Raw genomic sequence first — 12,344 nt, forward strand, 5'->3', positions numbered from 1 at the left:
CAAAAGAAAACCTGTATTGGACAGGAAAAGTCGACCCGGATACAGCATCTGCCAAATCATTTAGTTTGTTACAAATCATGGTCAGTGATCAAAAAGAAGTAGATTGTGGAAACTAGGGAGCGGACTGATTGAAATGTAAAACAATGAGTAATAAATAGTTTGCAAATACAGATATAGGTTAATGCTGATTTACTCCAGCATTTTGTTTCTATCTAAATTTATGCTATGTTCTTAACAGTAATTCATAAAATATTGCAAAATGATTTCAGATATTCAGATTGCAAGCACATCCAATACAAGGAGTATATCGGGAAGGCATAACTTCAAATAATATGTCTGAATCTGAAGATTCTGAAGAAGGGTCTCACACCCATTCCTTCCCTTTCAGTTTAATGCGGATAAATGTGAGGTTATCCACTTTGGTAACAAAAACAGGAAGGCAGATTACTATCTAAATGGCGTTAAATTGGGAAAAGGGGAAGTACAACGGGATCTGGGGGGTCCTTGTACATCAGTCTATGAAAGTAAGCGTGCAGGTACAGCAGGCAGTGAAGAAAGCGAATGGCATGTTGGCCTTTATAACAAGAGGAGTCGAGTACAAGAGCAAAGAGGTCCTTCTGCAGTTGTACAGGGCCCTGGTGGGACCACACCTGGAGTATTGCGTGCAGTTTTGGTCCCCTAATTTGAGGAAGGACATTCTTGCTATTGAGGGAGTGCAGCGTAGGTTTACAAGGTTAATTCCCGGGATGGCGGGACTGTCATCAAGTGAACTCCACCATTCAATCAGGGCTGATCGATCTTTCCCTCTCAACCCCATTCACCTGCCTTCTCCCCATAACCCCTGACACCCGTACTAATCAAGAATCTATCCATAGCTGCCTTAAAAATATCCACTGACTTGGCCTCCACAGCCGTCTGTGGCAATGAATTCCACAGATTCACCACCCTCTGATTAAAGAAATTCCTCCTCATTTTGCCAGCTATACAAGGAGGCGTCACAGTGGCAAAACTGGTAGAGCCGTTGCCCCACAGCGCTGTAGACCTGGGTTCGATCCTGGCCTCGGGTGCCGTCTGTGCCGCTCCTTATTTCACTCTTCTCCTATTTCTATACATTTTTTAGCCTCTGCATTTTGAAGCTCTCTCTCTCTCTCTCTGTCTGCCATGTTTCCCATCCATGTGTACACCCAGTTATCCACGTGGACTCTGGGCTGCAAGTCCCATCGTTTTTACCCAACATTTATCGGCGTTCCCTGTGACTGCCTCCGACAATATTGGCACGGTGGCTCAGCGGCAGAGTTGCCGCCTCACAGCGCCAGAGACCCGGGTTTGATCCTGACTATGGGTGGCGCCTGTATGGAGTTTGCACGTTCTCCCTGTGACCATGTGGGTTTTGCCCCGGGTGCTCCGGTTTCCTCCCACACTCCAAAGGCGTGCAGGTTTCTATGGCAAATGGCTTCTGTAAATTGTCCCTGGAATGTCGGATGGAACGGAGCGAATGCTGGCAGCGTGGACTCGGTGGGCTGAAGGGCCTGTTTCCACACTGTATCTCTAAACAAAACTAAACTGAACTAAAACTTCTTCAAAGTAAGTAGGCCTACTTTGAGGAGATTTTGCGGTAAAGCAGTAAAATGGAGATACTGGAATCGTGGAATACAGGATTTGAGTATAGGAGCAGGGAGGTTCTACTGCAGTTGTACAGGGTCTTGGTGAGACCACACCTGGAGTACTGCGTACAGTTTTGGTCTCATAATCTGAGGAAAGACATTCTTGCCATAGAGGGAGTACAGAGAAGGTTCACCAGACTGATTCCTGGGATGTCAGGACTTTCATATGAAGAAAGACTGGATAGACTCGGCTTGTACTCGCTAGAATTTAGAAGATTGAGGGGGGATCTTATAGAAACTTACAAAATTCTTAAGGGTTGGACAGGCTAGATGCAGGAAGATTGTTCTCCATGTTGGGGAAGTCCAGGACAAGGGGTCACAGTTTAAGGATAAAGGGGAAATCTTTTAGGACTGAGATGAGAAAAACATTTTTTACACAGAGAGTGGTGAATCTCTGGAATTCTCGGCCACAGAATGTAGTTGAGGCCACAGTTCATTGGCTATATTTAAGAGGGAATTGGATGAGTTGGATGATCAGCCATGATCATATTGAATGGCGGTGCAGGCTCGAAGGGCCGAATGGCCTACTCCTGCACCTATTTTCTATGTTTCTATGTGGTGGTGGAGGAACTCAGCAGGTCAGGCAGCATCTGTGGAGGGTAATTGACAGACAACATTTCGGGTCAGGACCCTTCGTCGGGCTGATGGGGTAGAGGGGAGAAAGCTGGTAAAGAGAGGTGGGCACAAACACAGTACAGACAGCGCCCGTCACCAGGATTGAACCCTGGTCTCTGGCGCTGTAAAGCAGCGACTCTACCGCTGCGCCACCGTGGCGCCCATGTTCTCCTCTCTCTGACGGAGAGTTAAGTGAGACCCCACTCTCCCCGCCCCCCCCCCCCCACCCTGTGATTCCTGCTCCTTTCCTGCCCTTTGACCATCTTCATACATCGATTCCATCCACCAATTTCTGCCCCACCCCTACCTCTCTTTACCTGCTTTCTCCTCTCTAATCCATCAGACTGAAGAAGCATCTTGACCCGAAACGACGTCTCTCCTTTTCCCTCCACAGGTGCTGCCTGACCCGTCAACTTCCTCCAGCACTTTGTGTTTTTTTACTCAAGATTCCAGCATCTGCAGTTCCTTGTGACCCCACCAAACATAGGCATGCTTTCATCTTCTTAGTCCTCAACTCTGCAATTCCCTCCTTTTTGATTCTCTCTCTACTTTGCATTTATTTCCCCCTTTTAAGATACCCCTTAAAACCTCTCCTTTACATGAAGCATTCAGACATCTGCTTATTATCTCTGTAGGTGCCTCGGTTTTAAGTTTTATTACCACACTCCAGAGGCGCCTGGGGGCTTTTTGCTATTAATGGCACTATATAAATGGAAGTTGTTTATGCCAAGCTTCAAGCCGTCTGTCTCCTCTACAAAGGAAGCAGTTTGTTAAACACAATCAACCCTCATGAGGTATCAGAGTTAATCTAATTTTTAACATTAACTTTGTGCCGACAAGTTGCTGCAAATTCTTGCAGCTGCAACAGAGAATGCGACATTGTGCTTCATGCCGATCTATTCTTTCAAACAAAATCCCTTGGTACTAGTCACACAACAATCACTTTCAACATTTTCCCCCTGCAGAAAACACATGAAAGAATTGGACTGATTTTTAGTCCAGTTTAGTCTAGAGATACTGCCCGGAAACAGGCCCTTTGGCCCACCGAGTCTGCACCGACCAGCAATCCCCGCACGCTAGCACTATCCTACACACACTGGGGACAATTTACAAATTTTCACCAAAGCCAATTAACCTACAAACCTGCACGCCTTTGGAGTGTGGGAGGAAACCGGAGCACCCGGAGAAAACCCACGCCGGTCACGGTGAGAATGTACAAACTCCGTACAGACAGCACCCGTAGTCAGGATGGAACCCGGGTCTCTGGTGCTGTGTGGCAGCAACTCTACCGCTGCGCCACCGTGCCGCACAAAGCAACGGGGCGGTTCTTCATCTTTGCCAAGACTAACAAACTGCAGATGCCGCTTTCCAAAAACAAGGCACAGAGTGCTGGGGTAACTCAGCGGGTCAGGCAGTATCTCTGTGGAACATGGATAGTGGAAGTTTCGAGTCGAGTCTGAAGAAGGGTCTCGACCCGAAACGTCACATCAATCAATCAATCAATCAATCAATCAATCAATCAATCAATCAATCAATCAATCAATCAATCAATCAATTAACCTTTATTGTCATCTTGCAAAGCAACAGTTGTACAGTGCAAAATGAGAAGACATTTCCCAGGGAATACCTGAGCATCGCACATGAAACTTTAAAACATTTCACACATAAAAACAATAAAAACAGGCAGCATCTCTGGAGACATTCCTTCTCTCCAGAGATGCTGCCTGTTCCGTCCGCTGAGTTACTCCAACATTGTGTGCCTATTTTTCAATTCGGACCTTTCTTATTTGAGGGACTTCTAGCCGGCAGATTAGTCTTCAAAACAATGATACTAACTTTCAGAAAGTAGATGAGGAGGAATTTTTTTAGCCAGATGGTAGTGAATCTGTGGAATTCATTGCCACAGACGGCAGTGGAGGCCACGTCAATAGGTATTTTTAAGGTTAAGATGGACCAATTCTTGATGAGTAAATGTGTCTGGGGTTATGGGGAGAAGGCAGGAGAAAGGGCTTGAGAGGGAAAGATATATCAGCCATGATTGAATGGCGGTATAGACTCTATGGGCCAAATGGCCTAATTCTGCTCCTATGTCTTATGAACTCTGCAGAAATAATTAATTGGCTGTAAATAGGATTGGTTTGCCACAAAGATATGAAAAGCAGAGTCATAGTCATAGAGTCTTACGGCGTGGAAACAGGCCCTTCGGCCCAACTTGTCCACATCGGCCAACATGTCCCATCTACACCAGTCCCACCTGCCTGCATATGGCCCATATTCCTCTAAACCTGTCCTAAGATTGTTAAGGGCTTGGACACGCTAGAGGCAGGAAACATGTTCCCAATGTTGGGGGAGTCCAGAACCAGGGGCCACAGTTTAAGAATAAGGGGTAAGCCGTTTAGAACGGAGACGAGGAAACACTTTTTCTCACAGAGTGTGGTGAGTCTGTGGAATTCTCTGCCTCAGAGGGTGGTGGAGGCCAGTTCTCTGGATACTTTCAAGAGAGAGCTAGATAGGGCTCTTAAAGATAGCGGAGTCAGGGGATATGGGGAGAAGGCAGGAACGGGGTACTGATTGGGGATGATCAGCCATGATCACATTAAATGGCGGTGCTGGCTCGAAGGGCCTACTCCTGCACCTATTGTCTATTGTCTATCCATGTACCTGTCTAAATGTTGCTTAAACGTTGCAATGTTGTATGAACTGCTGTAAATGAACAAACTGTTGTATGAAGGTGGACATAAATGCTGGAGAAACTCAGCGGGAGAGGCAGCATCCATGGAGCGAAGGAAATAGGCGACGTTTCGGGTCGATACTGTTTTATGAATGCGGTTTCTCTCTTAGAGTCACAGAGTGATACAGTGTGGAAACAGGCCCTTCGGCCCAACTTGCCCACACCGGCCAAATGTCCCAACTACATTAGTCCCACCTGTCCGCGCTTGGTCCATATCCCGCCAAACCTGTCCTATATATGTTCTTAGGTAGACAAACTCATGAAATGCTGGGGAAACTCAGCGGGTGCAGCAGTATCTATGGAGTGAAGGAAATAGGCAACGTTTCGGGCCGAAACGTTGCCTATTTCCTTCGCTCCATAGATACTGCTGCACCCGCTGAGTTTCTCCAGCACTTTTGTCTACCTTCGATTTTCCAGCATCTGCAGTTCCTTCTTAAAACACTATCCATGTTCATCTTCCTTTAAATATGCATTCAGTGGGAAACGTTTCAAATTGAAATACTATTGTAATAGAATCACGGTTCAAATTGGGCCCGAGGCCGTCAAACTACAGTGCTCACAGACGTCAGCGTAATACGATGTGCCTCTGTACGATATCGGCTCCGTCATGATTCGTTGTAAAGGGACCACAGGCTTACGCGCTGGTCTTTCGATCCTGCGGCCATAAGTCTCTCGCTCGGGGCACCTTGATCGGAGAAGGCCACGCAGTGGATGCTTGCCGTGTGGTAACGCAGGACCGCCAGGGGCTTCAGCTTCCTCCAGCCGAACACACGGACACGATGGTCCCAGCCCGCCGTGGCCACTATCTTCTTGTCTTGACGGAGGCAGACGTGGGCAATCCCACCATTTACTAACTCCACCGTATTCTGCAGCTGAGGAATAAGGTTGGAGATGATTAGGTTTGGGTTTTGGTTTATCGCTGCCACCCATACCGAGGTACACTGAACCGCTTGGTCAAACCTATCAGATATACCATATAATTGAATTAAATTGAATTGAATTTGAATTGAAATTGAAATTGAAATTGAAATTGAAATTGAAATGAATTGAATTGAATTGAATTTGAATTGAATTGAATTGAATTGAATTGAATTGAATTGAATTGAATTGAATTTGAATTGAATTGAATTGAATTGAATTTGAATTTGAATTGAATTTGAATTGAATTGAATTGAATTTGAATTGAATTGATTTGAATTTGAATTGAATTGAATTTGAATTGAATTGAATTGAATTTATTTGTTTATCAGATATACCAAATAATAATAATAATAATAATAATAATAATAATAATAATAATAATAATAATAATAATAATAATAATAATAATAATAATAATAATAATAATAATAATAATAATAATAAATACTTTATTGATCCCCTCAGAGAAATTCAGATGTCCAGAAGCCCACAACCAACAAACCCACACATTCAAAACGAACGCAGACAGAAAATAAATAAAAAGCAATGTGGACACTACCTGAGAGCAATAAATACTTAAAATGACAAATAATTAACAATTTAAAATTAAAAAATGCAAAAATGCATCCCCCTACAGCCTAGCGGTCCGGATATGTGTGGAAAGGAACTGCAGATGCTGGTTTAAAACCGAAGATGGACATACAAAAAGCTGGAGTAACTCAGCGGGACAGGCAGCATCTCCGGAGAGAAGGAATGGATGACGTTTCAAGTCGAGACCCTTCTTCGGGTCTGAAGAAGGGTCTCTACCCGAAACAGCACCCATTCCCTCTCTCCGGAGATGCTGCCTGTCCCGCTGAGTTACTCCAGCTTTTTGTGTCCATCTTCAGATATAACATAGATGAATACAATCATGCCAAACTCAGAGGCTAATCACACATTGCCCTAGCTTGTAGCATGGTGTAGAGACGAATCAGACAGTGTCCTAGCTTATGAAGACCATCAAGTCAAAATCAAGTACAATAGGTAGAGCAAAGGGGAAGATACAGAGTACAGAATATAATTCTCAGCATTAACCATATAACCATATAACAATTACAGCACGGAAACAGGCCATCTCGACCCTTCTAGTCCGTGCCGAACACGTATTCTCCCCTAGTCCCATATACCTGCGCTCAGACCATAACCCTCCATTCCTTTCCCGTCCATATAACTATCCAATTTATTTTTAAATGATAAAAACGAACCTGCCTCCACCACCTTCACTGGAAGCTCATTCCACACAGCCACCACTCTCTGAGTAAAGAAGTTCCCCCTCATGTTACCCCTAAACTTCTGTCCCTTAATTCTCAAGTCATGTCCCCTTGTTTGAATCTTCCCTACTCTCAGTGGGAAAAGCTTATCCACGTCAACTCTGTCTATCCCTCTCATCATTTTAAAGACCTCTATCAAGTCCCCCCTTAACCTTCTGCGCTCCAAAGAATAAAGCCCTAACTTGTTCAACCTTTCTCTGTAACTTAGTTGCTGAAACCCAGGCAACATTCTAGTAAATCTCCTCTGTACTCTCTCTATTTTGTTGACATCCTTCCTATAATTAGGCGACCAAAATTGTACACCATACTCCAGAATTGGCCTCACCAATGCCTTGTACAATTTTAACATTACATCCCAACTTCTATACTCAATTGCATTGTAGCGCATCAGTTCCACAGACAAAGTCCAATGTCCGCAATGGGGTAGAGGTGAATCGGACAGTGCCCTAGCATATGGAAGGACCGTTCAGAAGCCTGATAACAGAGGGGAAGAAGCTGTTCCTGAGTCTGGTGGTGCGCGCCTTCAAGCTTCAGGTAGCAGGGAGCAGAAGGGTGGGACAAGTCTTGGATGATGTTGGCTGTTTTGTCTGAGGAAGCTACTAGCTTTTTTTTTTTTTATCAGACTGGCGTAGTTTTACCCTCTATTTCATTTCAGCTTGTTTACGAGCCAACTCTAACTGCTGCAAGTAGGAATCTCATCTTTCCCTTGTCGGTACATATGAGAATGAAACACTTTTGACTCTTGCCTTCCTTTCACGCAAGGTTTTGAATCTTAATTATAGTCCTTTTCCAGAATTTGACACGCAGGATATTAATAACTACAAAGTTAGCAACTGCAAGATTTTGTTTCAGGATTTCAGTAGTAATAATCTTTATGCAATTGTTCCAATTTTAGACCTAGTCCACACCGCAGCAGAGTGAACAGACAATAACAACTTAAGTTGGAGCACATTTACTTTGGAGAACTGGAACAAGTTGCAACATGATGAAAATGTCATATCTCAGAAAATGTAACATTAAAACTCAGAGATCTGATTTTGAACTGCAGGCACCTGAGCATAATGCAGCAATTGGCTTCCACTGTGATGAACGATGTCACAGAAACGTGATATCCCTTTCATTGTGCTCCACTATTTGCTTTGTTAATAGGTCAGTATATGTTCCAGGAGGGTTATGGTCTGAGTGCAGGTAGATGGGACTAGGGTAGAATAGGTGTTCGGCACGGACTAGAAGGGCCGAGTTGGCCTGTTTCCGTGCTGTAATTGTTATATGGTTATATATGGTTATAGTATACTAAATAGAATGGACAGCTGAATATCGGCAAGATCGAAAATGTCACCTCTCATACTCAGGAGCCACTCCTCAGTCACGAAAAGCCGTAGTAAAGGGCCTGTCCAACTTAGGCTATCTTTAGGCGACTGTCATAGTCGTAGCAGGTCGCCGAAAAAACGGCGACTGGACCCCCTCCTTCGACATAAAGTTTGAAATAGAATCATTACTTTAACAACAGAAAAAAACAGAAGTCGGCACGGGCGACAACCTACGTCACCTGGTGACAACTACGACAGCACCTACGTCAGGAGAAGTCAAGCTACGCTCATTGGCGTCAAACCCACTGTTGCCGACTGTCTCTGAAAATGTATCAACATGTTGATAATCCACAAGCGACCAGAAAGATGCTACGACTCTTTGGGCGACTGAGGAGACAACTCACGACGACACCCCGACAACCATGTGGCAACAGCCTAGTCAGTCGCCTAAAAAATAGCCTAAGTGGTTCAGGCATTTAACTCAGCGGGTCAGGCAGCATCTCTGGAGAGAAGGAATGGGTGACATTTCGGGTCGAGACTGAGAGTCAGGGGAGAGGGAGTTTAGAGGTATGGATGGGTAAGGTGTGAAAATGACAGGAAAAAGCATACGAGATGATAAGGAAAACTAAAATGTAGAACGGTTCGTTGTTAGCTGAGGGGAAGGTGACAATGCAACACACAATCAGTAACATTTAATCAGGAGGACAGTGGAACTAGTCGGAGAACTAGGGTTGGGGGAGGGACGGAGAGAGAGGGAAAGCAAGGGTTACTTGAATTTAGAGAAATCAATATTCACTCATCTTGATTTAGCTTTTCTATGAACTATTACGACAAACCGGTTCAATAAGTCACTGTAATAAGAAAATCAGCTCTACTGAGCTTGTAGGCATAGAACATATCAATTTGTCCTGCCTCTCCCATTTTCCAGCTTACTCTTCTTTTCCCCTAACTACCCGTCTCCCCTCCCCCCTGCCTAGAATCAGTCTAATGGGTCCCGACCCAAAACATCACCGATCTATGTTCTTGATTAGAATGTGTGCCAGGGGTTATGGGGAGAAGGCAGGGGAGTGGGGTTGAACGGGAAAGAGAGATCAGCCATGATGAATGGCAGAGTAGACTTGATGGGCCGAATGGCCTAATGCTGCTCCTATAACATGTGAACGTCTCCAGAGATGCTGCCTGACTTACTGAGTTACTCCAGCACTTGGAGTCCCCTTGAATATTAACCAGCAACTGCAGTTCAGTGTTTTTTTAACTTTTGCTCTATCTATGGTACTTGCGTTTGAAGTGATTGTATCGGTGTATGGTACATCTGATCTGTTTGGATAGCGTGCGGAACAAAGCTTCTCACTGTACCTTGGTACATGGAACTATAATAAATCTACACTTAAACTTAAAATGTTAGTAATTTTAGCAAGACAGACAATTGATACAACATAGACACAGAATGCCGGAGTAACTCAGCGGGTTAGGCATCATCTCTGGAGAGAAAGGAGGGGAGACGATTCGGGTCGGGACCTTTCTACAGACAGTAGGCAGTCTGAAGAAGGGTCCCTACCCGAAACATCACCCATCCTTTATTTCCAGTGAGTCTGAGATTGAAAAAGGGTCTCGACCCGAAAAGGCTAGATGCAGGAAAAATGTTCCCAATGTTGGGCGAGTCCAGAACCAGGGGCCACACAGTCTCAGAATAAAGGGGAGGTCATTTAAGACTGAGGTGAGAAAAAACTTTTTCACCCAGAGAGTTGTGAATTTATGGAATTCCCTGCCACAGAGGGCAGTGGAGGCCAAGTCACTGGATGGATTTAAGAGAGTTAGATAGAGCTCTAGGGGCTAGTGGAGTCAAGGGATATGGGGAGAAGGCAGGCACGGGTTATTGATAGGGGACGATCAGCCATGATCACAATGAATGGCGGTGCTGGCTCGAAAGGGCCAAATGGCCTCCTCCTGCACCTATTTACTATCTTTCTATGTCGACTACCCTTTTTCTCCAGAGATGTTGCCTGACCCGCTGAGTTACTCCAGCACTTTGTGCCTATCTTCAGTATAAATACCAGCATCTGCAGTTCCTTCCCACACAATCAAAACAACGTGCTCTGGCTAGGGCTATTGCAAAAGGCATATGATTAATTAGCCTGGGCTCTGTAACTACACCGCTTCATGACTAAATATTTTTTCAGCATATCAGACTGTTGGTGCAGCGCTGAATAAATGGCATACAGGTCATCGTTGCTGACCTTAAGGTTCTGTTGCGTGTCAAGCCCCCAGGAGCCGAGAGCATTTTCTGACGAGCCAGAGATACCCTTGACCTTCTCCGGGTCAAAGTCAAGACACATGATTGGCTCTTTGTGGCAGGTGAGACGACTCAACATTTTCCTTTCCGATACGTCCCAGAGGGTCACCGATCCATCCTCGTATCCAATCAATATCAAAGGCCGAGAGGAGGACGTAGGCTAGGCAGATAAGGAGGTGAGATGCAGCGTGACTCATTTGCTTTTGGGAAAAATTCAGAATGCTGCAAGTTAAACATGTTTAGTCGAGAGGCACAGCGCGGAAACAGGCCCTTCGGCCCACCGAGACCGTGCCGACCAGCGATCCCCGCACACTAACACTACCCTACACACACTGGGGACAATTTACAATTTTTACCAAGCCATTTAACCTACAAACCTACATCTTTGGAGTGTGGGAGGAAACCGGAACACCTGGAGAAAACCCACGCAGGTCATGGTGGCAACGTGCAAACTCCGTACAGACAGCACCCGTGGTCAGGATCGAACCCAGGTCTCTGGCCGTATAAGGCAGCAATGCGACCACTGCACTTCCGTAATTTATCCTTATTAATAAATTGTAGTACATTGTGGATTATTATACAATGGATTCTATAAAACAATTATTAAAAAGGTTAAAAACCGTCCCCCCCCCCCACCCCAAGCATGTCCAAATTTTAGACAAAAGTAAACATTGTGCATGATTATATAATGGATTCTATAGAAATGGCAATTATTAAAAAGACTGGGAGGCAAACAATTGTTGCTTACAGCGCTTACAATGCCTGCGGCCCAGGTTCCCTGCTACGGCCGCTGTCTGTACAGAGTTTCTACGTCCCCCCTGCGTGGGTTTTCTCAGAGATCTTCGGTTTCCTCCCACACTCCAAAGGCGTGCAGGTTTTTTAGGTTCATTGGCTTGGTATAAATCTAAATTGTCCCTAAGGTGTGTTGGATAGCGTTAACATGAGGGGATCGCTTGGCAGTGTGGACTGAAGGGCCTGTTTCTGCGCTGTATCTCTAAGACTAAAACATAATAAAAACTAGCAAGGTCCCCCCCCCCCCCCCCCCCCCCCACCACCCCTGCCAAATTTGTCAACATTTTAAACAAAAATAAACAAGTTAAAATAAGTTGCTTAATAAATGCAGATTTTTTTGAACGACAAAATGTTCGTAAAGGTCACATCAGGACAAAGGCGTGGGGCATTAAGAACTGTCTAAAAGATACAGAAAGCAGTTGCGATGGATGGAAAATGTCAAAGGCTACATAAGGACTGTCAGCAATACTGCCTCAAATCCCACAGGACAATGCCTGGATAGAAAATCTAAATGAGATGTCTAACAATCTTGAGAGAGATTTCATCGAAATTAAAACTGGGAGATACAGTATATCAAGAAGGAAGCTGTTGCCAGCGTTCCCAGATCTGCCAACAGGTGATTTTTTTCCCTGTTAAAATCCAATTACTATGTATATTGCCCACAAAGTCCCAAGTTAAGATGAGTAACTTTAGAAATAAATATATTTA

General features: G+C 44.7%; 1 protein-coding gene across 3 annotated transcripts in view; it reads right to left on the reverse strand.

Moving 5' to 3' along the window:
* Window positions 1-5,496: 5,496 nt before the first annotated feature.
* gnb1l (G protein subunit beta 1 like) overlaps window positions 5,497-12,344 on the reverse strand; it is a 29,075-nt gene continuing 22,227 nt past the window's right edge. For all 3 annotated transcript variants that reach the window (XM_033043834.1, XM_033043835.1, XM_033043836.1), the window contains exons 6-7: window positions 10,789-11,004; window positions 5,497-5,882 (exon numbers count right to left, since the gene is read on the reverse strand). In XM_033043834.1, the coding sequence (XP_032899725.1) occupies window positions 5,616-5,882; window positions 10,789-11,004 (483 nt within the window). In that variant the 3' untranslated portion in view covers window positions 5,497-5,615. The remainder of the gene's footprint in view (window positions 5,883-10,788; window positions 11,005-12,344) is intronic.

This window comes from Amblyraja radiata, chromosome 25 (assembly GCF_010909765.2).
Source record: "Amblyraja radiata isolate CabotCenter1 chromosome 25, sAmbRad1.1.pri, whole genome shotgun sequence".
Taxonomy (NCBI): domain Eukaryota; kingdom Metazoa; phylum Chordata; class Chondrichthyes; order Rajiformes; family Rajidae; genus Amblyraja; species Amblyraja radiata.